Below are 26657 nucleotides of genomic sequence, written 5' to 3' on the forward strand. Positions count from 1 at the left end.
CTAGAGTAAATGTTATCTGACAGAGGACAGCTAGCCCTAAAATGTTGTGTCAGTTTTCTTAGAGAAATGGTTATCTCTGTTCGACTCTGAATAAAATACATGAAGAGATTAAAAAGCACAATGTTTAATACTTAGAAAGTTCTGGACAAAACCAGTAACACAATGACTGCAAACACAAGGACAGAAAGTCTTTGAAGTACCTACCACCCTCAACAAATAGCTGAGTTAGCAGCAAGCAAAGTAGAAAACTCGTCTTGAATCTTTTATCAAGGAAAAGAATACAGGGAGAAACAAACAATGAAAAATTCAGCAAGCTCTAAAAGTTCATATTGGAAGTAATTAACTTATAACAGCTCATGTCTGCAGATTTGCTGATATGCGGACTACAGAGACTATAATAGCTCACCTACAGAAATGAAAGTCATATTTAAGCAGTAAATACAAAAGTCTTAGGTTCTGGAAAAATTGTTTCTAAACGGCAGAATGGAGATCAGCACCTCTGAATTCTGCTTCTTATTTGTCCATTTAGATCCAGTTTCAGACAAACTATTACACTTCATTGTGTTCTGAGCACGTTCGCAAGTAAAATGAAGATATCCATGCTGATCCGAAGCAGCAGCCTGACTGAAAGATGCTCACTAGTCTGAGATGCTCTTGTCAAAATGTTCTTAGATAAATGTAACACAAGTTCCCCCGACATGACCGATTTAGAGAACCCACTGAAAAAACCTGCCCCAAGAGAGCTGCTGTTAGGTTATTGCTTACAATATTCTGAATGCTCTGTTTTAGTATTTTCCAGTTCTAGTGCTATTTTAGTCAGTTTTATCTTCCAACATAGCCTATTAATTTATTCAATAAATAATAAAAAGGCATTAAGATTATATTTTTTCATTACTTTTTCTCCTCTTTTGGACAATTTTTAATACCTATTTAGTCCCTAGCAAATGCATGGGGGACAGGGACAGACAACGTCTAGACTGATGTTTCAGTGCTATTTCCTTCATCAAAAAGCAGAGCAGCTGATCTCATGAGGTATGTTTTGCATTCTCTAAGGGGCATAATGAAAGCTATGGAACACAAAAGGCTTGGAAATCTGAAATACCTACTTTAACTAATTTAAAGTTTAAGTAGTCAGTCATTTTGTACCATTTTGTTTCAATGAGCTTGTAAACATACCAGGTTTATCTGATGAAACTACAAGAGTGATGATATTTATAAATACATCAGAAAAAAAAGAAAGGTAGTCCAAAGCTCAAGGACAGGAGATGCGACTATATGCTTTACTCAGGATTGTCTTCAGATCACCTTAAATAAACAGTGAAAGAAATTGTCCCTGTCACTCACCACTTCATCTTTGTCCTCTGGAGTTAGCTGAGCAGAACTTCTTTCTTCTTCCTTCTTGACTGATCTCTCATATAAATCACTGACAATGAACGAGGGGTAGTATCTGTCCTTTAGAGTTTCGTAAACATCTGCCTGAATTCTGTAGAATACTTCAATGCCTTTATTTCCCACAAGACTTTGCTGTATTTCTTTATAAAGGGATTTTTCCACAGGTATATCTCTGCTTTCCACAAAAAAATTCTGATAAATTTCACTCACCAGTTGAGGTATTTCAGCCTAGGCAAGAGGGAGAGCGAGGGAGAGAGGGAGAAGAGAATAATGAACAAATTTTAAAAATATCATGATGACTCAGGATCCAGGTGCATAATTTGAAGGATGATCAAGCTAATTTCACACCCAGATGTATGAGAACACATCTGTGAATCTCTTACTGAGATCAAGCACTCTGCCTGTGCACCTATGCTAAGCAGTCAATTTCACAAAATAAATATCAGTATTTGCTAAGTGAAGAAACAGCTGTGGTCTAAAATTACCATAGCTTCCACACCCACTGTTTTATTTAAAAGTATGCTCCAAAAGCTGGTATTAAAAGGAGAAAGTGCTAGAGCAACACTGTGGTCACCATTTTAAGTTCAGATTGTAGAGTTCAGCTGTATCAGCTCTCCTGCCTTCTGCTGGATAGGATCAACTTACTTTATACATGACTATGATTAATTTTTGAGGGGGAAAAGAAAGGAGAAAAAAAAAAGAAAGAAAAAAGAAAAGGAAGAAGAAAAGGAAGAGATATCTACCAGTACAGAAGGCCAGGTATTTCCACTGAGCACAGAACAGTGCACAGGATTGAACTTTACAGTAATGAACAGGAAAGAGAAGAAGTGATGCAGGACAGTCCATGATCGTCTCCCCAAACTGACCCAAATTAAAAAGATTTTATCCACTCCCTTAGTATGGCACAGCGTGCTTGCCTGCCTCATGTGACAATATCACAGCCACATGGCTGCATGATGCTACCTTTTTTGTAATCAAAGTGCTGACATTTATGTTCCATGGAGCAACAGGAGCACAGTACATTAGAATCTCTTTAAAAAAAACGGGAAGTCTTGAATAAAGGCACTATACATATTGTTTTGAAAGCAAGGACAGAAATCACAGCTGAAAGGTCATTAAATGATTTATAGCACCTTTTCCAATCACGAGCAGTTTGCAAATCAAAACTGACTTATACAACTCTCTTCACACTGCCTGACAAACCCTTTTTATGAACACTTTCTAGCCTGAGTTGGTTGTTAGCATTTATACAGACTGTACTAATGGCTCACTACTCATGCTCTACAATTTGCCACTTTGGTTACAGGATGTTATTTCTGTTTTCCAAATGACTAGAATCTTTTTACATAGGGGAATAATAAAATTACAGTGAATAATAAGTTAACTGATACTTAATAATGAAATTCGTAATTCCTGCTAGTGTGAATCCTGAATGTTTAAAACACTTTCCCCCAAAACTCCACCCCACTGCTCACAAACAGCAAATTTGGCCTTTACATTCTTGCTGTGCACCATTGATCCAGGATACTTCTTGCAACTTTAAGTGGTATTTCCTATCCCTGTTTCAGGGTTCTCATTCCTACTTTATTTTAGCACAGATTACAATATAGCATTGCTTCTTCCCTCCAGCAGTAGCGTAGCATTCCTGGAGAAACTTAGCTGCTTACATAGCAACAGAACAGGAAGAGGAAGGGGTCTTTTGAAGCAAAATCTCACTTTCAAAAGGATTTTAAAAACATATATACACAAATTTTCATGGTTTTGGATTGAATGGGCTACCTCTAATTGGCAAAATAACAAGTTTATGTACAGACTATCAAACTGTAATGTAGTTTTAAGTTTCACATGAGCTGATACAACTAAAACCAATATATTACTGCAAGTTTTTTCTCTGGTGGAAGGGGAGATAATTCTACTACTTTTGCATGTCAAGTATCCTTTTTACAGGTCATGTTGCTACGCAAAACAACAGTCCACAATTTTTAATTGCCATATTATCCTCAAACATTGACATGAAGTAGTAAAAAAACCTAAATTGCCTAGCATCCATCCTATACTATTGCTATTTTGAAAACATAAATGCAAAGACATTTCCTAACATCAAGATCACAACAAGCAGAGATTCCCATTAATGTACAAGCCGCGTGGACTTGCAATTTCTTCCACCTTGTTAGCATTCTTCAGATACTCCACAGACTCCCAAAGACCGATCAAAGCCATCTTGTCCATCCTTTCCATGTAGATTCGGAAGTGCTCTCGGTATGAAGGGTTGGCCAAAATTTCTTCAAACTGAAGAATCTGAAGAAAGGAAAACTAAGAGTAAAACCCAGGAAAATACCTAACTAGCTTCTCTCCAACCCTTATGGGGAAAATCTTTTCACTTGATGTGTCCACAGAGCACCATGCATCCCACAAACATGTGTACTAGATTAAACTGCACCGACCTTCTACAGTAATAGTTTTGAGTCATTTAAAAAAAAAAAAAAATCAAAAATATTAGTTGTAAGCATTTAGAAGATAAATGCATCTATGCTTCTACCAGATAGAAAATGTTTCCACATGTTTTCTGTCCAGGAGGTAAGACTACATTTCAAAGGACTAAGATGGCATTTCAAGTCATACATTAAATACTATTGCCAAAAATTTAACTTCCAATGTTTCCACCAGGCAGAGGAGCCAAGCTGAAAGCTGACTGATCTATTCTTCGCTTGATTCAGAGTAACATCAGCAGTTTCCACACCACAGGCCACAGAGCTTTGAGATGTATCTCAATTATTCCCAGGATCAGAGAAAGATGGAGTGTAGTTCTTTACCCTGGCAGTTAGGGCATTTGGTGGCCAGTTCCCATTAACTGAGTATTACTGAAAAGCACCTATCAGAAATGCAGCCAGGAAAGAGCATGGGCTGTAATACAGTGCTCAGGACTCTTCCCGAGATGAGAGTGGAGGGTATACGTCAAACAGAAAAGGAAATGAAACACAGATGTCCCACACCCAAGCAGATGCTGCAGCCATTAAGCTGCTGGATTAAAAAGCCATTATTGCTTCCTCATCCTGCACTATTCTTCTAAATCCAGGCCTTCTCCTTGAGACAAACACCTGAAAACAAAACACCTTCCTGACAAAATGAACAGATCTTCCCATGTTCAACAAAATGAACCACTCTGGCTTTCTTTGAAAAATAGGACCAATTTTCAACACCCTATCAAAACCTAACACCCCTTCTTCTCCAACTTTTCAGTCTAGCAGCTGAATGAGTTTTCATGTAGCTCATTTAGTGCCATTACTTATATCACCAGGAATCCAAATACATCAGAGTGGTCTTGATCTCTTGCTTTGTACCTCACAGACTCCAACCAACCCACAATTTTTCCTTTGAAAAGAAAAGCAGGTCCTTAGAACACTGGGGCTAATGAATCTTAGCTTCCTATGACTTTGCATTTTATAGCAAAGATAATTTGGTACAGAGCAAGACGTGAATTCCAGCAGAGCCTGAGGAATTAATAATTTCTCTAATATGGGTTTTCTGATACCTAATAATAATACAATTCAGCTCATGTATCAGCATCTCTCTCTCTTTCTGGTAAGACCATATAGTTTCCTAAACCTTGTACCTGTGAGACTCTACCACCAAGTTACATTTAGGAAAAACGGTTTGCTGGACTCAAGCTGTATGGGAGGAAATCACATACACATGCATGTACACAATTACTAGCACAAGTCACTTCCTAATTAACCAAGCTAAAGTAGGCTCTTTAAAAACTGTAGCCACCTATGTTTTGTCTGAAACAGCTCCCCCAAATTTGGGCAGTGTTTAAGTAAATTGTGTTTGTCTCAGCTGAAATGCTCATTTTCATCTTCAAAGTTCCTCAGTGAGAGTCATGTGCCATTCCTCTCTTCATCCTTTACCATACCAGTATCTTCTGGACGTGGCTTGCTCTTAGCTTCAGAGCTATTCAGGTATATGAACATAAACTTCTGGCTTTCAGAATTTACTTTATAATCCTCATTGAACAGCACAGAGAGGCAGGCTTGCTGAAGCTAGGCTTATTACAGAAATGGTGATCAGACTGTCAAAGAGAAGAACACAGAGTTGACAAACTCAAAGGCCAGTCTGTGGTTTAGCCTCATTGCTGAGCATCTTCATAATTTCTATTCAATCATTTTATCAAGGACACTGATTTAAAATACAAGCAGAAGAGTGTCTTCCAGCCTCTTGAGCAGAGATCTTGATCACCTCCAGGACTGTCAGCTCTGTAAATGACAGCAGACACCAGATGCCCACCAAGGCCACTTTATCAACCACCCCTCAGTTGGACAGAAGAGAGAAAACGTAACAAAAGGCTCGTGGGTCAAGACAAGGGCAGGGAGAGATCACTCACCAGTTATGGTCATGGGCAAAACAGACTTGATTTTGGGAAAATTAACTTATTACCAATCAAATCAGAGTAGGATAATGAGAAGTAAAACCAAATCTTAAAACACCTTCCCCCCACCCCTCCCTCCTTCCTGGGCACAACTTCACTCCTGGTTTTCTCTACCTCCTCCCTGCCAGCAGTGCAGGGGGACAGGGAATGGGGGTTGCAGTCAGTTCATCACACCTTGTCTCTGCTGCTCCTTCCTCCTCGGGGGCAGGACTCACCACACTCTTCCCCTGCTCCAGCGTGGGGTCCCTCCCACAAGAGACAGTCCTCCACAAACTTCTCCAATGTGGGTCCTTCCCACGGGCTGCAGTTCTTCATGAAATGCTCCAGCATGGGTCTCTTCCATGGGCTGCAGTCCTTCAGGCACAGACTGCTCCAGCGTGGGTCCCCCACCGGGTCACAAGTCCTGCCAGAAAACCTGCTCCAGCTTGAGCTCCTCTCTCCACAGATCCACAGGTCCTGCCAGGAGCCTGCTCCCATGCGGGCTTCCCATGGGGTCACAGCCTCCTTCGGGAACCCACCTGCTCCGGCGTGGGGTCCTCCACGGGCTGCAGGTGGAGATCTGCTCCACTGTGGACCTCCACGGGCTGCAGGGGGACAGCCTGTCTCACCATGGTCTTCCCCACGGGCTGCAGGGGAACCTCTGCTCCGGCGCCTGGAGCATCTCCTCCCCCTCCTTCTTCACTGACCTGGATGTCTGCAGGGTTTTTTCTCTTACATGTTCTCACTCCTCTCTCCGGCTGCAGTTTCTATTCCGCAGCAACTTGTTTCCCCCTTCTTAAGTATGTGATCCCAGAGGCACTACCACCATCGCTGATGGGCTCGGCCTTGGCCAGCAGTGGGTCCGTCTTGGAGCCGGCTGGCATTGGCTCTGTCAGACATGGGGGAAACTTAAAGCAGCTTCTCACAGAAGCCCCCCCTGTAGCCCCCTGGCTACCAAAACTTTGCCACACAAACTCAATAGAAGAGGTAACAAATCACAATGTGGAGCATGTGCCATCACTTCTTGAGCAAGAGGTCACCTTGGTCTCTATGTCTCTATTATCCAAGATATCCCCACACAGACTGCCAGCAAGGAGGGTAAGTAACAAACATCGCCTCTCAAAAGTAATAGTGGGTAAGTGCTGCTGTCTTGCCGGGAGCAAGACAACTGCAACTATCCCTCTCACCTAACAAAGTGCCCATTGCACAGGTGCCCCATGGTAATTAAATAATGGGGCCTAATAATGCTGTTACACAAACCTCCTAATAGTTAGCTTGTAAACTGAAATACGTTAACAAAATATATTCATGGACAGAAAAGCCTATTTAAACTTCTCTTGCAGAAGTGAGACCTCAATTTTTTTTTTAGGTTTTTGTTTGTTAAAGGCTTGACTATCCTGGAGTTATTAAATACGTTACAAACATGGTACTGTAAGCATTATTAAGACTTCAGTGACAACAATGATGGACAAAAGAGGTTTTTAGTTTTGAGGTGATAAATTATCATAAGATGCACGCAATCCAGGAAGTATTCTAGGGAGGATCCTTCCTTGTCCGATTTAAAGAACGAGACTCTGCAGTTATTTGTAATCCTCAGCAAAAGATCATTTTATGACTCGGTATCACCATGGATTAGAATACAAAGCTCTAAGCTATGTTGGCACATATGCACGCATTGCGGCAAGTGTACACCCTCAAATCTAATATCCAGTTAGCAGACATAATCTTAGAATTATCAGCCTCAACAGCAAGCCTTCAAGTCCTTTTAACTCAAGAGCAGCTTCCAGGTTCAGAACAACCAGCAGCTTTACTGCTGCTACATCAATTCTCTACTCCCAACAGAAAAGTAGCTAATATACCACAGCTGACCACAGGCTCTGTCGAAGACTAGGAAGGGGGTTAGATTTTTTTTTTTTTCCAAGCAGGGTGCTTTAACCAGCATCCCTAGAGTATACACACAGAATAGCCTTGCTCCTGGCCCTACAAAGCAGAGACCCGGTCTTGGCAAGTCCCTAAAGATAGTCACAATCTCTCTCTGGAGAGGAACATAAAACAACTACTTAATTTGGAAGGGCCTGTATAGGCACCAGACACAGCATAGATGCACTGTGCAGTATTTCTTTGCAACACACCAGGATCCCATTTGCTACAACCACATTGGGCTATAATGAATAAGCACAATAAAGCTGGTAACAGCACTGCAGATCTGTCGTGGTTTAACCCCAGCCAGCAACTAAGCACCACGCAGCTGCTCACTCACTCCCCCCACCCAGTGGGATGGGGGAGAGAATTGGGAAAAGAAGTAAAACTCATCAGTTGAGATAAGAACAGTTTAATCGAACAGAAAAGAAGAAACTAGCAAATGACAGTGATAATACTAATAAAATGACAACAGTAATAATAAAAGGATTGGAATATACAAATGATGCACAGTGCAATTGCTCACCACCCACCGATCGATGCCCAGTTAGTCCCCGAGCAACGATCCCCTGCCCCCACTCCCCCCAGTTTATATACTGGGCATGACATCATATGGTATGGAACACCCCTTTGGCCAGTTTGGGTCAGCTGTCCTGGCTGTGTCCCCTCCCAACTTCTTGTGCCCCTCCAGCCTTCTTGCTGGCTGGGCATGAGAAGCTGAAAAATCCTTGACTTTTGACTAAACACTACTTAGCAACAACTGAAAACATCAGTGTGTTATCAACATTCTTCACATACTGAACTCAAAACATAGCACTGTACCAGCTACTAGGAAGACAATTAACTCTATTCCAGCTGAAACCCAGACAAGATCATGGGTGGGGTGAACAGAATTAAGGTCAGTAGTGGAGGTTTTCTGCTGGGATGATGGCAAACAGTCAGACTGCAGGACTTGTTTTCATTTGGTGTTGTTTTTCGTGTGTTTGTGTGGGTTTTTTTGTAGAAGACAGGAATAAAAGGAATGTAAAAAAAAACAAACTAGAAAAATGTGTCTTTCTCCAAGCTGCATTTTAAAAACCCTTAACTTATGCTTTGTCTGTACACTGACTAAAATTAAAGCATACATTCCTTCTATTACTTTTTTAAAAAGAGGCAAGTCATCAGAAGGCTATCTTTGTCATATACAGCAGTAGCTGAACCAAATGCAATAATACCTATCAGGAAGTATATACTCATAAGGTACCTGGCATTCCACTGCACATAAACTAATGGATAAATCCCTGCCTTGAGACTCACATGTTCACGAACATAATTCTGTCATAAGACACCCCATCTTCACGCAAAAGAGGAACAACAACTGAAGCTCACTTTCTTTATTTCTCCAAATTCTGTACCATGAGGTATCCTGACATAACGTGATGTCACAACCTGAAGCTCGGAAATCACAGTGAAAAATCTGATCAGTCACCAGCTAAATCACAGATTTAGCATCTATCCACAGATGTGGCGGAAGCAAGGTCTTCTGCAGGATTTCAACTTAGTCCTCATTGGTAGGATTATTAACATGAACCGCCTGTGCCTCAAAATACACTCAGGTGGTTTCCTTGCTATTGCATAGCTACTCAAGGATCAGATCCCCAGAGTTCCTCCTATCACCTCCAGTCCACTATACAGCTCCGCTAAGGAGATGCTGTGACTCCACACATCAAATCTCACAGATGTGGTGATGAGGCTTGTTCTGCTGAACACAACAGATCAAACAAATGGTTTGCTGAATAAACACAGACAACAAGAACTCAATGAATTACTGCAGTACTGTGCAGGTACAGTTTCTAAGAAAAAGGACTAAAACTGCACTGACCATAAGCAGATTAGAAGAAATGCTTTATATATTACACTAATTCAAACTGCATTTTCTCTGAAAGCAAATCTAACACCCAGGGCAGAGTACAAATCATTATCAGAGCTAATGACGAAATTCAGATTCAGAGAGTAGCTGGTGTTGGTTTGTTTGCTTGCTTATAAACATCTGATTACAATTCACACATCCAGGATTTCCCTAGAGAACCTGGATTCAGGATAATGAGGTGAGTGAAACATGTGCAAAGTCTATACAGTCCCATGACTGTTATGTATTTATCAAACAGAAAACTGACACTGTTTTACAATTAGCTTCTGCTGTGAAAAGGAAAAAAAAAAAAAAGTATTTCAAAGTACCTAATTTCTGTTTCTTAAATCTGTAAGAGGAAAACATTGACAGCTCCAAATAATCCATCTCCACATTTAAGCCCATAATCAGAACACACATTAAAGACTTTTACCAGCAATGCTTTTACCCCCCTACTACTGCAGGAAAGAGAAAGCCTTCTGTAGGATGCAGAAGTAAAGCCAAAATACAAGTTTAGGTCACTAGTCAATTTGTTCTTTGTTCAACTAGTACCAAAAATTCCCCAAAGTTAAGAATGTATTCAAACTTCTGTATGACACTTGCATAAAATAGTAATTCAAAACACCATCAGTAAATGCCCCTTTCTGACCTATTTCATGCAAGTTGAAGAAAGGAAGGCAAACTTCCCGTTTCTTCTACACAGGCTAGTTATTCTGCAGGTGTTGTGGTTTAACCCCAGCCAGCAACTAAGCACCACACAGCTGCTCGCTCACTCACACACACCCCCTGCCCAGTGGGATGGGGGAAGAGACTGGAATGTGAGAGGAACCCCTCTGCAGACACCAAGGTCAGCGAAGAAGGAGGGGGAGGAGGTGTGCCGGAGGAGGGGATGCCTCTGCAGCCCGTGGAGGTGAGCGGTGGAGCAGATGCCCACTTGCAGCCCATGGAGAACCCCACGCCAGAGCACGTGGATGCACCCCAAAGATGGCTGTGACTCCATGGAAAAGCCTGCGCTGGAGCAGTCTGTGCCTGAAGGACTGCAGCCCATGGAAGGGACCCCATGCTAGAGCAGGGGAAGAGTGCGAGGAGTCCTGGCCCTGAGGAGGAAGGAGCGGCAGAGACAACGTGCGATGAACTGACCACAACCCCCATTCCCCGTCCCCCTGCACTGCTGGCAGTTTTACTTCTCGTTATCCTGTTTTGATTTGATTGGTAACAAATTAAATTGATTTTGTCTTTTTCCCCAAGTCAAGTCTGTTTTGCCTGTGACCATAACTGGTGAGTGATCCCTCCCTGTCCTTATCTTGACCCAGGAGCCTTTTGTTATATTTTCTGCTCCCCATCCCACTGGGGCTGGGAGGGGTGGGAAGGGAGTGAGCGAGCAGCCTTATGGTGCTTTGTTGCCAGTTGGGCCTAAACCACAACACAGAGTCTACAGAGAAATTGTGGACCACCAGCAGTGACATACCAACATTAGCTTACCTACTAAATCCCAAATGCCTTTCCCTTTTCCTTAAAAAAAGCCTTAAGTGTTCAGTCAATACTGCCCACGTAGGAAGGGCCGGCATCCAAAATAGCACTGGCTGCCTTGAAGTAAGAACCCAGACTGCAGCTACCACAGTGCAGGAAGAGGATGGGAAGAAGCGACAGTGAAGAGAGTCCTCTTCCTCAGCCAAGCCCTTGGCATTTTTCTGTGCCCAGAAGAGAACAGCACGGCCTCTCTCATCCAGCCTCCCTCAGCCTCTTTCCTGGCAACAGAGAGTTGCAGGCAACAAAAGAGAGAAACAGTTTTCCCATTTGCCATGCTGACATGGGTGTGGAGGGCTTCTAGGGCTTCTTCATAGAAATACATCAAAAGTTTAGAAGCAGAGTAGCCCTGGGTCGTGTTGTTTCCACCATCACTACAACAAATGCCCCTGCAAGGAGTCTTTATTCCTACTAACAGTACCATTAACTCAATATGGTGCTGCTCATGGGTATATTTGCAAGATATAACCCTGGGTCAGCAGCTCCCACCAAAAATCCATCAGGTTATGAAACATGCAACATTAACAACAGGAAGTCCTTTAATTACAATAATATTATATTTTATTATATTTCTGCCCAGTCCCTGCGCCTATCCAGTGCAGCTTCACCACTTGACCCCGTTCCTGAATAATCTTATGTTGCCATGTATCTACACTGGAAAGCCCGTAACATCTCAGCAGGCACCGAAAGCAGCATCAGTAGCTCATGCAGTGCTGCCACATGCTTCCCTCTTTCCTTTTCTCCTTGGCACCCCTCACTACACCCAACTTCAGGAAACAGATCAGGACTGCCTTGGCACAATCTATGACACACCATCTGAAATCATGCTTTAAGGATGAGTGGGGGCTAGGGAATTGCTCTCTTTCAGACCTTACTCAAGAAAGACAAAACACAAATAGCAAGAACCATTTCTGCACTACGCAACTTTTTTCTTACGTGCCACTAAGTTATAATCATTCCAGGGAAATAACGAAAATTAAAAGTCTCTGCATGAAGAGATAATTCCCTTCTACTTACAATGAAAAAGATAGAATCTTCTTTCTAATTTGAATACATCAGTTACTGTGCTTTGCCCAAAGGGGACAGAGTAGATTACACAAAGTCACCAAACTTAAAGTTTAGCAAGGATAAGTAGCCATGATTATATTTTTGTAGATGCTGGCTAATAAAATGTTAGTTTTTTCAATTCCAGACTACAGTGATGTTGAAAACCAGCATTCAGTCAACAGCTTTACCAGTTTTTCTGCAATGACTGCCCTTAATTTTGTCAATTGCCTTCCACAAGTGTTTGCTTTTGAATAACTTTGTATTTGCAAAACCCAGAGGTATTTCCTACGGTAAATATAACAAGGGCCAAAGAAACACTGCACATATGTTGGCAATCTTTTATGTGAAAGCAAGTTGCTACTTGCAGAAAGGCCACTACATGTCCTTACTAACTCCCTGAAAAATCACACATGCTTATGAGCCACTTGAACCTTTATGAAGTTTCACATTTAGCCATATTCCAAGCTAAGTGATCAGTATGTCTTTTCAGGTACTTCAGCGATCTTTTCCCAAGATAAACTATGCAGCAATTAATTTGTACTTGACTCCTGGGGGAAGGGAGAGATTAATGACAGTGAGGCTAAAATCATCCAGTGCTAACACATTTAGAATGACTTTCAGACAAGGTATGATTTATACCTTCTGACTCTGAGGGCCATCACCTTCATCAGAAATGCCATCTTCCTGCTGATCATAAGCAGGTCCTCCTAGGAGCCTTATTCTCTTCTCGCACTGCTTCTTTGCCACTGTCAGCTGATTAATATACCTCTTCACATTGCGAGCCCTCAGTAGGTCAGCTTTCATTGCTGCAGTTTCTTTTCCTTTTGAATCTAAGAATAAAGCAAATCAGAGACAGTCTTTTACAACATTAAAACATCATCGCACTGTTGCCTCTGTGACCTGCCCGATCAAAGCATCTGTCATTCAGGAATCAACCATGCACATGAGCACAGATACTGGGAAGTTTGTATTTGAAAGAGAATGATGATTTTGAAACATTCTCCAATGATACCTCAAGGCTTTATATAAAACAGTTCAGAAAAAAATCTTTATTCAAACGCCCAGTGAAATCTGACCCCTCCAGCCCTCTTCCCATAGCTTGTTGCAAGACACAGGCCCAAGACTTGTACTACAGGATGTACATTGATCAGATAGCATTAGGAAGTCGCCTACAGCCATAGCGTACAACAACACGTGGAGCTGATGGCTTAGGTACCTTACTGAACATAACATTGACCAACTGCCTGGCATCATGAAGGACTGGACTCAATCCCCTCCAGCCCAGCATGACATGTTCCCATGCATCTCATTTGCAAATACAAATTTCTTGAGCCTGATGTGAACAGCACATCACACAGTATCTCCTCCAGACAACAATACTGACCAAGGCTCACTCAAAATAATCAGATGACTAAGAAAAAAAAAATATCTTACAATGCCATGTCAAGACTGCACAGTACAGTTAAATAGTGAAGTAACATGAAGATGACAGTCAGCTGAATAAGACTTGGTAATAAAAGGTGTAATGTTTGTGTAGTCTACGTTCTAGCCTCCAGCTAATTACCAGGGCCTAAAAAAAGCAGCAGCAGATAAAGCAGATTAAAAAACCCTGTTATGTTGAAATCATTCCTGGTTTATATTTGCAGGATGCAACTGATTCAGTTATACACTGGTTTTCTTTTCCTCTTGTTCAATGATAATACTCCTGCTTTTGCAGGCTGCAACTAGAGCTTGGTAGCGAAGTACCTGGCTTGTACTGGGCTCTGGATTAATTGACTGCTCAGGGGTAAATAATACAGATCTATCCTACTATGTTTTCGAAATAATCAAATGCTAGTGAAGTGACATAGATGAAAACAGCATTTCATTTTCAAAACAGTTGCTGGAAAGAAACAATCAGACAGCTAGGTTTGTGAATGCACACACAGAAAAAGGAAAGTATCTTAGGAATGATTTAAAATAGGTATTTTAAACACATTTCTAATACATTAAGGTACGTTCTCCTTTTAGGACTGTTTTCATCCTTTTATTTCCCCCTCAAAGCCACATGTAACTACTGCATGTGACTGTAAGTCTTTTCACTTGTATACTGAAGGACAACTCAAGGTACATAAAGCTCCCTGAAGTTCTACATGTAATGTGAGTATAGATATTTTTCCAATATCTTTTCCCATATTTTTAATCTCATTTTATTTGCTACATGTATTTATGTATGTTGGTAGGGGAAACTTCTTGATTCAAAGACTGTTAGTGTTTTAATGGATAAGTATCATTTGCATCTGAGCTGCCATAGAATAGTGAACTACAGAGATGATACTCACTGAAGCAAATGATAAAATGAGCTTACCATGAAAAAAAAAAAAATCAGCCATCTGTTTTCCTGGCATGTTATCTCCACAGGGAAGACAACAAAGCATTTAATTTAGCATTTCAGTTCCCTGACCAGAGGTACCAGTATTAATGAGAGAAAAAGAAAGGAGAGCAACAAAAGGCAGGAAAAGACCTTAAGGACAAAATAGTTCTCCCCCTCAATTTAAAACATTTACAGCTAATACAAATACATGGACAGTAGTTTAAAGTGAAGATTAACATTTCCCCTCCTGCATTTGACTCTAAGGTGATTTTTTAAAAGTTCTCAATTCTCTCAATAGCTTAAATACTTTGGGCTCAAAATGCATACTTGAAACCCCACATTTGGAAAACCCAAGAACAGTGCTATGCAATGATCATTCAGCCTTCTTAAAACAAAAGTACCCTTATTAGTGAAAACAAGGCATTCTTGAAGAGTTTTCAAATTAAGCATGTCTACTTTACCTGAAGTCTTATCATCCTGTGACTGCAGCAGCCCTTCAGGAGAGACTAATGAGCCCTACATCCCACTTGCTTCCGGTGATTAATTACTTTATTACTAAAGATCTTTCAAAAACATTTGCCTCACTCAGCATTTCATATCCATAAGGAGCCACTCCACATAAGAAACACTTGGGGCAGGGTGATGGAGATCACACTGCCAGCCTGTTCCTGCTCGATGGATAAACAGGACTAGTCACCATGAAAGCCTGGCAGCGACATCGCTGCACAAATAAACAAGAGGCTGATGAAGAGCAGCCCAGCATGGAGTGTGGCTAACGTGCTGCAGTGCAGGATAGATGGCATGGAAGCACGGAAAAACACTGAACTTGACTTCACTTTTCCAAAGTATGAAACATAAGCTAGCAGAAACCAGGAGGAGCATTTTCATGCCAACTGGGGAAGGTCAGGCTTATCATTGGTTTTCTCCTAACCCTAACCTCCTTTTGAGAATTCTCGGATTTTCAGATCTAAACTGCTCTGGGTTTTTTCATAATAAGCCCTATCAAAAGGTATTTTAAGCTATAAAGACAACTTCTCTTTTTAATTTATTCTTGTCTGATGCCACCACCACCAAAGTACTGAGATATAATTGAGAGCCTTTTTTGCCATTTCTGAATATCAGCAAAGATGTTCACTACATTCAGGTATCACCATGAACCAAATAAAGCCAGAAAGTTACAAAAGAAGAGGCTTGCATTTACTCACATAACTTTCAGCAAGCTCCAATAAATGGAAAAGGAATAGATATATGCTAAGACACTGTTTCATCACTACACAAGGAAAGCAAATTCATCCTTTAGATAATTTTTTTTTTAAACTACTAACAACTTCACAGTTTAGGGATTTATTTTTTTTTTAAATTATTATTAAAAGCAAACAAACACAATCACTCCTCATCAGCAAGATGAGAGATGCTTCTTTAGCACTTCCTCCCCACATGAGTTGCATGCATGTTTACCAGCAACAGCTGAGCAGGGTCTCCATCCTCAAAGGAGCAAAGGGTCTTCTAGTAACTTCCTCCAAAATAATTCTCCTTATCAGGGTAAAATTTGATGAGACATGCACTGCCATGGAAGAACTTCAAAACCCCAGAGGAGTACTATGCACCCCTCTCAAAGGCATCCAAATGCAATTAGTACCAAAAGCAGAATTTCAAACTCTGCTTATCGATCCACAGTTGTGGATAATTCAATTTGCACTGAACAATATTAAAATGCAAATAGTCCAAGTGAGCTCAAATATACCAAGCAATCAAAGCTAAGCTATCTGTGCAAATCTTTTCTAGTCCATGCATTTTTGTACATCTACACTGATTTCCGAGAAAGCTTCCACATTTTTTTCTGAATCACTCATAACTACCTTGATTTGAACGAGGCCAGGAGCAGGTCCTAGAACCCAGCAAAAACATTTCTGAGAATGGATTCCTCAGACCTAATTTTCTTTCCTCCTCTTCTTTTGGTAGTTTTGCTACTTGGTCAGGTTTATACGCATTAAATACATTAAACTGCAGTACATATTCACACCGTATGTTTTTCAGTCAGAACACTGGGCCTTTCAAATGATAGTCATGCCAACAAACGCCACACAAACTTTATTACCATAAGCCACAGCAAAGGATACAACAAAAATAATGTAAATTAAGACGTATGTAAAGCACAAACTAAGTTGTATGGGAGTACTGCATGAACTGTCCCCTCTTTTGATAGTACCAGCATAAACCAAAGATTTCTCATTTTAACTGCAAAGTTATATATGGCAAACTATGATTAAAACTGAAAGTACAAGTTCTTCTTCCTTTACAGCTTCAAGAATTACAGATACTGACACCTGGCACACATGCAACAGCACTGACTCATCTGGCTAGTCTGCGAAGGAGCTACACACATGCACAACATTGTATGCATTTCTGCAAGACTTTTTGCAAGAGCCAAGTTAAGCACATGCAGTACCTACTTAATGCCATGCTGAAGTATTTAAGTAGCGAACACCAGTTTAACAATTTCACATAAACAGTAACCATAACCTTCTATATATAATTTACCATCCACTACAGACCTCTTCAAACTCTCAGAAACTTTGAATTACCCATTTTCAAAGCCTATGTAGGCCTGGAAAAGTATTTGTTCAATTCTGCAAGAGCAGGCCAGACTTTGAGAAGCACAGTACATGCGGCTCTTTTACTGCCCACAGTACAAGTAAAGGGAAAACCAGCTCTAATGTGGTGAGACAAAAGAACAAGTAAAAAAGAGTGCTAAATCCCAAACACTTCAGGCAACAGCTCTGGGGGAAGGGACTTAACGGGAGATCATGGAGAATTTAGGCACTGATCATTAGCAATACATAGCGCAACACAGCCTCCCACGTCACAGCCACAGCTGAGCAAAACAAAAAGCAAAGTGGCTGTACAGTAAATGTGAGCACGAGAGTAAATATGTACTATACAATAAAATAAAATCCACCACATATATCCTCTGTCTGTAGGTCTCTGCATTCCCTTTGGTCACTTCTATCTGACCAGTCAGCCTCTCCCCCTCCCTCTTTCACTGATGGGCATCTCTCCAAACCAACCATGGACAAGATACATTACCATCACTAGCACACACAGAGGATCTCAGGGAGAGAAAGAAGAACTTCCTCTATAAAATTGATTTGAAAAATCATAAATCAAAACAAGTCTACCATGATCAGTCACTGCAACCTTCACCTTCATCCACAAGGATTCCATCCACGCTTACTCCTTGAACACAACGTGCAAGCACAATGTTAGGTCTTTAAGCCTTGCCAAAAAGCTATGCAAAAATAATTGCATACGCATGTTTATCCCTGTGTGGAGGATGGGGGTCGGGGGAGGAATCATAATACAGTTTTGTCATAATTAAGTTAGATGGCATCTGTAACGCACTGGAACGCAGAAGTATCCATTTTACTTCACTCTAAACTATCATCTTGACAAAACCCACACATCGCAACCCACACACCCAAGTTAGCTTGGAGACCCAGTTTCTAAAAGAAAAGTCCCTTTTTACAGCTGAACATTCAAGCCTCTTTTGGAACCACAGTACCTAAGAAGCCTGCCCACAGACAGTTCTGTTTCTGTACCAGTTGTCAGCTCTGCTTATAAAAGCGAGTATCTAGACACACAGTAGGAATGCTCAGCAGGAGAAATCTACTGCAACACAGCAGATCTCTCCATACAGAAATGGCTGCTTATTTGATCTGTCTCACAATCCCTGCTTGAAAGGAGCAGTTTTCTCAACAGGGATGCCTGGGGTCGATTACAACATCTGAAAAACAGTCCCATTCAGTCATCCAAGGGTGGTTTCCGGTCATGCTGTGAAGTCACATATAAGGTGGAGGGAACAGAAAATTAGAAGGCAAATCAAACAAATCCCTTTACAGTGGTTAAAAAAAAAATAATAAAAAAAAAAAATCTGTTGAGAGATTTGCTCTGTTTTGCCCTAAGACAAGGTACGTGCCTTCATGGGTTTTTGTTTTAAACAGCAGCTAGTAAAAAGGGATCCTTGCTAAAATTCTTGTAGGATCCTGTAACACAGTATCAGTAAGAGAAGAAACAAAAATGTTGCTGTTAAAATTAGAACTAGTGTATTTAAACAGTTTCTTATTCACATTACAGCAAATATCAAGTTATTATAGCAACTTACTTTTGTTGCTATTTCACAATTGTTTTTTGAAGCCTTTTCTTTAGAAGAATTAAGATCTAATCTTGCTTCTAGAAACTCAGGTCCTCTCTCACTCGTGCTACAATGCCTGATCTGTGTATTTGCCCTCTTACTAACTGCTTTACTAGATCAAAATGCAGTAAACATTTTCAGATAAGCATTTCTAGTCTTCAAAATCTTTAACACATACATTTTGTAAAAAAAACCCCAACCCTAAAATACCTAAAATTTAGCTCAAATTTGGTTCAGTACTTCCAAGGAATCCTTATCAAAAGGCAAGATGAAGAGAGAGTTTTACGGTTAAAGATGTAGAAAGATGCGATTCTTCCAAGCAGAGCACATGTGACTAGAGAAGAAGACAGTCCAAAACTATCAATAGGAAGAAAAAACAAAGATGAGTAAAGAAAAGACTCCTCCTACAGCCCCTGCTGGTGTGACCCTGACCAGTTTGGAAGAGGACAGATACATAGGAGGACACAGTTTGGAGAAGTAACACAGACACATGTACACATCAGATTCAGCGCTTTTGTACAAGTATAAATGAGGGAAGTAGTGTAGTATCAGCATGCAACATAACAGACTTCTATTTACAGTGGCCTGCACCTGTCCTAAATAAACCATCAACACCTCTGAAAACAATAATGCTACATTAGGTTTCTTATTTGGCTTTAGCAGTGACCAAAAGCAATTCTCCTGGCCACAGAAGTTAAATCATCCACCCACAACAGGCATCACACTGTGAACCTCTCAAATTATTTTGTCTCAACCTTTTAAGACATTTGACTGTCTCAGGGAGTCAAATGCAAAACTTACTGCTTAACATCAATCAGATGCTTTTGTATGTTTTCGTTTGCTCTCCTATGGTCACATGCCAGAAGATTCAAGTGATAGAAATCTGAAAAGAAAAAAGGCCCTATAACATGTCATTTTTTAATACAGGGCGTTTAATACAATGATATTTAAAAGTACTTTAAAGTACTTTCTGCTTTTATTAGAGGGCCCTAACAGCTAAATAGTTTGCCAATAGGTGGCACCAACACTAGTTAAATCAAGTGTAAAGAACGCTGCCCTTGCCGAGGGACAAGCCTTCCTCTCCAACCCCTCTGGGCATCAACATTAAATGTGTACTACAGTATCACCAGACAAAATAGTAAAAGAAATCAGGCAACTGTAGCTCATATGAGAAGTCATCAGTCTGAAACCTGGTCCTCAGGCTACTCATCCTTTAATAATAGACAGCTAATCTTTTTAGAAACAAAATATTTTTGCTCAGTTTTAGACTTAATTATGTCTCCTCAACCAACAGCAAAGGTACACAATCCTGCTCAGGCATATTTATTGCTAGTCACGTACTCGCACAACACTTACTTTGCTTAGTAGCTAAGCGCTCACAGCTGCAGAGTATTGGCCGCTCCTGCCGCACTAAGTCATCCTCACGTTTGTGGCTGTACCTTTTTCTATTGAAAATGCTGCCTCGGGAAGCTCCTGTGCCTCAAACTGATGAGGGCTGAGACTATATCCATGTACATATTATTCTACACTTGCTCTACTCATAGTCTGAGAGTGGATATCAGGCTCAACAGACTGCTGGCCAGCCAAAGTTCAGCTGCTCTAGCTGAACACCCAGGCACAGTTGCATTTTCAGGACCCAACTTCGCCATAGGATAAAGGAAATAGCTACCGGTAAGACTACCTCTCGCCAGGCTGGAATCAAAGCTATGCGATGCCCATGACACAAAAGGCAAGAGCTCATTTTCTAGCAGGAAAGGGGAGACTGTCATATACATCGAACACACGTGCTCACGCACATTGTCACGGGTACGCAGCAGGTACTGGGGGAACAGATTAAAAAGAGAAAGAGAGAATGATATTGTGCAAACACACTTCCACTTTGCATAAAGCTTACATTTAGTTATTCACCATGAAATCCAGCTGTTGCAGGGGTAGCAGTATGCTGTGGCATCCAGAAAGGGAAACATCAAAAGGTGACCTAAGTAATATGGTGGTCTGTTCCACAAAAGTTCAATGATCTTTGTACCAGCAGTAAGCTGCACTGGGTTTTTTGTTGGTTTTGCTTTGTTTTAAGGAAGAAAAGCTGTGCTACCTTCCTTAAACTTTTCTTCCTAAAATTCAGGAACATGTTAGATTCATTACCACATTAGTAAATATGTCTCCACTTACTTCAGGAATAAAAAGACACAAAAAAGCCTTCAGAACTAGCTTTTAACCCTCTACAGTTTTGATAGCCTTCTTAAAGTTTACTGTACTTAGAGTGAGTCTGAAAATTTTTGGTAGATAAAAACCTTGGTGGAATAACTGAAACAGATCAGAAGACTGCCTTAAATTTGCATGAACTATAGTAAGATTGCATTGTATGCCTCTGTTGGACATACTGTTCCACATGTGTCAAGCAACAAAACGTCACCTTTTTCTTCAGGCATAATGTGAATAACTGTTGGCTATTTAATAAATAAAAGGTTTAGCCACAATAGCCCCACTGGCTAACATAGCCAGCAGTGGTAATCAACTCTTAAATGACATACGATGTTGTCGTATAACTAAACTAATAATAAAAGTCAATGCCTTAACACAAAACTTCAGTGCATCAGCTAGTGGAATTTCTGTTGGCTTTTTTTTAATACAGATAGAAGTCAAGAGCTCATAAAAATGTAGAACCAACTTCACCACAGAGTAAGTGGAGCCAGATCTACTTTGGCCAAATAGACAGCAATAAACTTTTTATAGCTATTCTGCAGTACCAAGCACTTGTAGCTTCAGAAAAACATCTTCTGTTCAGGGTTTAGAACAGTGGATAGTTAACTAGGTGAGACATGAGGAGAGTGAGACAGTAATTAATTGTAGGAACCTCAACTGTATAAAAACATTCCCCAAATCAATTCTTGTCACAACAAAGACCAATAGCAGCACAAATGGAAATACAGGCTTAAGAAGATTGATTTTTCATAATGTACTCAGAGTTAACTTCCCTGTTCTCGTTTTATTACTTTATGAAGCAGACTTTCCATTAAATTTACTTTCATCTGAGAAATATTAATATCGCTTTCTGTAATGTACACTTGAGCAAAAACCAGTGCCTACTTTTCCTTTTGCCTTGATTTGACACAAGCAATTTGTCCTACAGGAATGCAAATCTAGCTCTATTTTAGAATGTAAACAAAAGGCATATCAGTGTTGACAACCTTATACTTTCATAAACTTGAGCATCGACCCCAAACTCTTCTGACCGCCCAAAGATTTGCTCCCACCCCCCCGGCACATTTATTTTCCATTTCCACATTTTTCATTACACTTGAATCACTTTTAAAAGCTTTCCTTTGTGATACGAGCAGCTAGAAAAGGATTTTTTTTTTTTTACCTGACAGATAAGAGATTACATGAGAACCTAAAAGCAACATCCTTTAGATTTGTTTGTTTACAAACTGATTTATATTGTCCACTGCCTTTTCATTACGCTTTGATAGACCTTAAGTACATCTGTCCAAGCAAAAATTTGGTCTGTAATTTTGCCATCAATTTAATCTCCTAAAGATATACCACAGTTTCAGTAGATTTTGAGAACCATAAAAAGCAATATATTTAATACATAAGTACAAATGTAAGATGCTTGTGCATTTTAAAAGGCAGATGTTACCAAAACACTGCAGAAGGATTTAAGAGCAGTCTGTATTGCAACACAAAACCATAATACAATGAAGAGTCAAAATAAAGTCTGACTGACAATTATGCTGTATCATTCCTTCTTCTGTGTTTTGAAAGGAGAACACACTGAGACTTTGAAGAATGGATTGTATGAAAGAGGAAGCAAGATTCTCAGCATATGAATTTATAATGCCAAAAATCCTAGTTGCAGCAAGTTCTGAAAATAAATGCATCACAGATATGACCTTTCTCATGATCCATCAGCTTAGATGAAGATGGGGTGGGGGGATAATCACACTATGTGAGTTTCTGGAAGAATCAGACAAATGAAACATCACTGAAATACTAAAGGCATAGCATTCCTAAAATCTGTCTAAAAATCCCACACACACTGATTGCATATGTATGTCGGGAGTTCAAACAGCTTTTCAAAATGAAAACAACAGATGTGACTTAACAAAATGGAATCTTACCTTTCTGCCTCTTCACTTGGGGAATATTGCTGATTGTGGTTGCCTGAACTATTTCCACTACAATCTGATACCTAGTTTTAAAAACAATAGGGGATAAGGGCAAAGGGGGAGGAGAGAAGAAAAAAAAAAACAACATGATATTAATTTTTTACAACGTGTTCTTCATACAGCACACTTAAGAACTGATAAAAACCAAACCACTTCTACCTCTTCCTCACCTGGAAACAGAGTCATTTCTCAGTGTACCTGCAACCTAAGGAGCAGTGTGCATATGGAGCAGAGTAGGAAAAAAAGGTTATCTTGAAAGGAAAGGAAAACATCCAGCTAACAATAATACTGCCCCCTTCTCCCAACTGCTGGTGCTGCACACAGCCAGTTAGTAATACTCAGTGAACACAATGTAAAGTCATGCTCTTAACATTAAATAGAAGTTTTCTGTAGGAAACTAGGATGGGAATTCAGTTCAAAAGCAAAGAGCTGCCTGCAAGGTTCTTCTAGCTAATGCACTCAATACGTATGTGGAGCATATGTAACTTGGGAGAAGAAAAAAAAAGTATTACACTAAAATAAGTAAAACACTAAAGTACTACACTCCAAGAATAATTAAAACCTAAAACTACACCATACATAATGGAAGACAGATAATGCAGTTAGTAAACTGAATTTTAAGTAAAACCAATCTTGTAACTAACAAACACCATGTACTCAGCAAAGAAAATTACTGCCAGTTAAATCTTTCATAAACATCAAAGTTCTGGTCATAACAAACACTCCAATTCCTCTCAGTGCACTTACTCTGGCACCTATTAATACTGGTAATTGTCATGGTTTAACTCCAGCCAGCAACTAAGCACCACACAGCCACTTGCTCACTTCCCCGCCACCCAGTGGGATGGGGGAAAGAATCAGAGGGGAAAAAAAAGTAAAACTCGCAGGTTGAAATAAAGCCAGTTTAATAGGGCAGAAAGGAAGAAAATAATAATGATGATAGTGATAATAATAAAATGACAATACTAATAATAAAAGAACCGGAATACACAAAACAAGTGATGCACAATGCAATTGCTCATCACTTGCTGACCAATGCCCAGTTAGTTCCCGAGCAGCGATCTGCTTCCCCCCCCCCAAGTCCTCCCCCCCAGTTTATATACTAGGCATAACATCACATGGTATGGAATATCCCTTGGCCAGTTTGGGTCAGCTGCCCTGGCTGTGTCCTGTGCCAACTTCTTGTGGCCCTCCAGCCTTCTTGCTGGCTGGGCATGAGAAGCTGAAAAATCCTTGACTTTTGACTAAACACTACTTAGCAACAACTGAAAACATCAGTGTGTTATCAACATTCTTGTCATACTAAAACATAGCACTATACCAGCTACTAGAAAGAAAATTAACCCTATCCCAGCTGAAACCAGGACAGTAATAAAGCAAGTATTCTAGGGAATTTAACTCATTCTTGCAGGAGTTCCCTAACCTCATCTATCAAGTTAACTCCTAGATGAAGGCTGAAACATCCTAGAAAGTCTGCTATTTCCATGACTACTTATTCTCTGTTTAAGAAAGTGTCTATGATCCTTAAAATATATTCCCCTTCTTCCATGTGTACTTCTTTGACCAACATTATTCAATTCCCCCCATTCCTCTTGCCTCCTCTAACTCTTTCAGGATTTTGATTGTCTCTGCCTCTTTGTGTAGACATACAGTTCTACACACAGAGCATACGGTCACTCAGAACTACACTTCCAGAGGCGGTTGGGTTTTTTTCTGCAGTAATCTGTATTCTACCCAACTCCTCCAATTACCAAGTTGAAACCTGAGAACCTGTTTGCAAAGCTTTCATTTTTCTAACCCTATGTCCTTTTGGCATTACTATATTTTGGTCGTTTCCACCTACCACCACAGTTCTTGCCCAGTCCTTCAGCGGAAGAACAGCCCCATAGTGAGGGTGGTATTTTGGTGCATAGAAGTCCCACAGTTAATTCCCTGCCCAGACACAGACCGCCCAAATCATTCTGGACTCACTTGGACTTTTGATGCCTTGATTATGTCATCTGTAAATGCGTTACAAACAACACTCATTCAGCTCACTCAGGTGTTCTAAGGTAACTGTAAACATGAATTTATCAAACAAGGTACAGACAACGAAGTAAATACTGCACATGGAAGGTAGTTTCCACTTTTACCTTGCAACTTCTTTCGTTCCAAATTTACTCCCATTTGTTTGCACTCATGATTTTACGTGTTTTCATTATCAATACTGTAAAATACAGCAACTCTTTTTTTCTGTTCCTCATTAGATTACCTTAAGTAAGGGAGAAGCTCTGAGTTACATCCTCAAAGATGCTATTTAGTGTGTTCCTCCTAAGCACTGGGCTCTGGCTGTAACTACTCAATGAGAGTGCTCTACAACACTGCACCACAGAAACACCACCCTGGCTACACCGTCAGACCATGACCCTTTCTCCCTGAAAGTCTGTTCCAAGTATTCCAGCTGCCACATATTCCGTGGTGCTGGTAAGTAAACATCTACAGAAGTTTCAAATGTGATGTACTGATTTTATTTTCAAGAAGTGAACTGTAGTTGATAAACTGGACCAATCATGGGCTCACATCCACATTACTTCTACCTTCCAACTCTTTATCTCTTCCATGTTCTTTGTTATATTCATCCCTTTCCCTCATTTCTTAAGTAAAAGATGACAGAGTCAGCGATAATGGTCCTTCTTACCATTAATTGTGTAGTGACCTTTTGCTGCTATACTAATAAATAACAGAATAAATATAATGCTGATCTTGAAAGCAGAATGAAAACTATCCACCAGTTTATTTCCCTATCACTATTTATTCTCAGCTACGTTTTTAACTCATCATGTCCTTTATCTCTAGTCGTCTTCTGACAGAGCAAGTAAATTTGTTTCGCATCTGACATGGAAGAATTCATCTTTTCTCCCTTATTTGCAGCAGACTTCCATTTTATCCATGCTAACTTAAATCTGAGGGGAAATGAAGGTGAAATTTCACTGTTTAATTTTTTCTTCTTGAAAGAAATAGGGACAACACATTTTGTGGAAACTTGATAAAACAGGAATAAAACTCTGCCTCCCTTCATGATAAGCAACAATGAAGGTAAACATTGTAAAGAGTGACTTTGAAAAATGTTCATAGGTAACCATACAATGGTCCCTTCTCTGGAAGCTTTGTTGGTTTGGGGTTTTTTTTCCCCCCAGACAAATGCGGATTTTCGGAAAGCAGATGTATGAAAGGAGAAAAAAAAAACCAAACCCCAACACAAACAAAATAGCTCCTCGGAAATCAGCAAATAATTTTTTATGAAAACAAACATCACTTCCCCAAATGTCCTGTATAAAAATGAAAGGGATGTTTCCACAAAGCAATAGAGAGAACTTCTGCTAAGAGGTGAAGTGACCAAATGTTAGAGGCCCACTATAGATATTAATGAACTGTGAATTCAAAAGTATCTCCAAAATTAATAAGTAGTTCCTGCAACATTTAAGTAAGTTCTAAAAATAAAATCCATAAAAGCAATGCAGAAAATCAATACAGTATTTCTTCTTACTGTAACCCTTCTAAGCAAGGAGAGGAAAAACATTTAGAAAATCCCAGTACTGTACTAGCCTTTCAGGGAGAGCTATTAGCAAGGCAGAGAGCTGGGACACTTGCTTACAAGGAGATCCAACACACACGGCCTCCTACTCTTTTCTGATTTCCTGGCCCAGAGCAACAACATCCTTCAGCCACAGGTTTTCGCTGATCCAGCCAGGGTCTTTTCCCTACTTACCCCATAACAAATACCT

The 26657-nt window shown here is 40.2% G+C and overlaps 1 protein-coding gene across 4 annotated transcripts in view; it reads right to left on the reverse strand.

Annotated features, from left to right (window-relative positions):
* The window catches only part of SNX25 (sorting nexin 25), an 89843-nt gene that overhangs the window by 25133 nt on the left and 38053 nt on the right, over positions 1 to 26657 (reverse strand). For 3 of the 4 annotated variants that reach the window (XR_012650355.1, XR_012650356.1, XM_075027431.1), the window contains exons 6-9: positions 22846 to 22916; positions 12819 to 13009; positions 3559 to 3690; positions 1345 to 1620 (exon numbers count right to left, since the gene is read on the reverse strand). Coding sequence is in view for 2 of the 4 variants with exons in the window: in XM_075027431.1 (XP_074883532.1) it covers positions 1345 to 1620; positions 3559 to 3690; positions 12819 to 13009; positions 22846 to 22916 (670 nt within the window). In the remaining 2 variants the exon portion in view is untranslated. The remainder of the gene's footprint in view (positions 1 to 1344; positions 1621 to 3558; positions 3691 to 12818; positions 13010 to 22845; positions 22917 to 26657) is intronic. The other variant, XM_075027441.1, reaches the window with a different exon arrangement.

This window comes from Buteo buteo, chromosome 1 (genome assembly GCF_964188355.1).
Source record: "Buteo buteo chromosome 1, bButBut1.hap1.1, whole genome shotgun sequence".
NCBI lineage: Eukaryota > Metazoa > Chordata > Aves > Accipitriformes > Accipitridae > Buteo > Buteo buteo.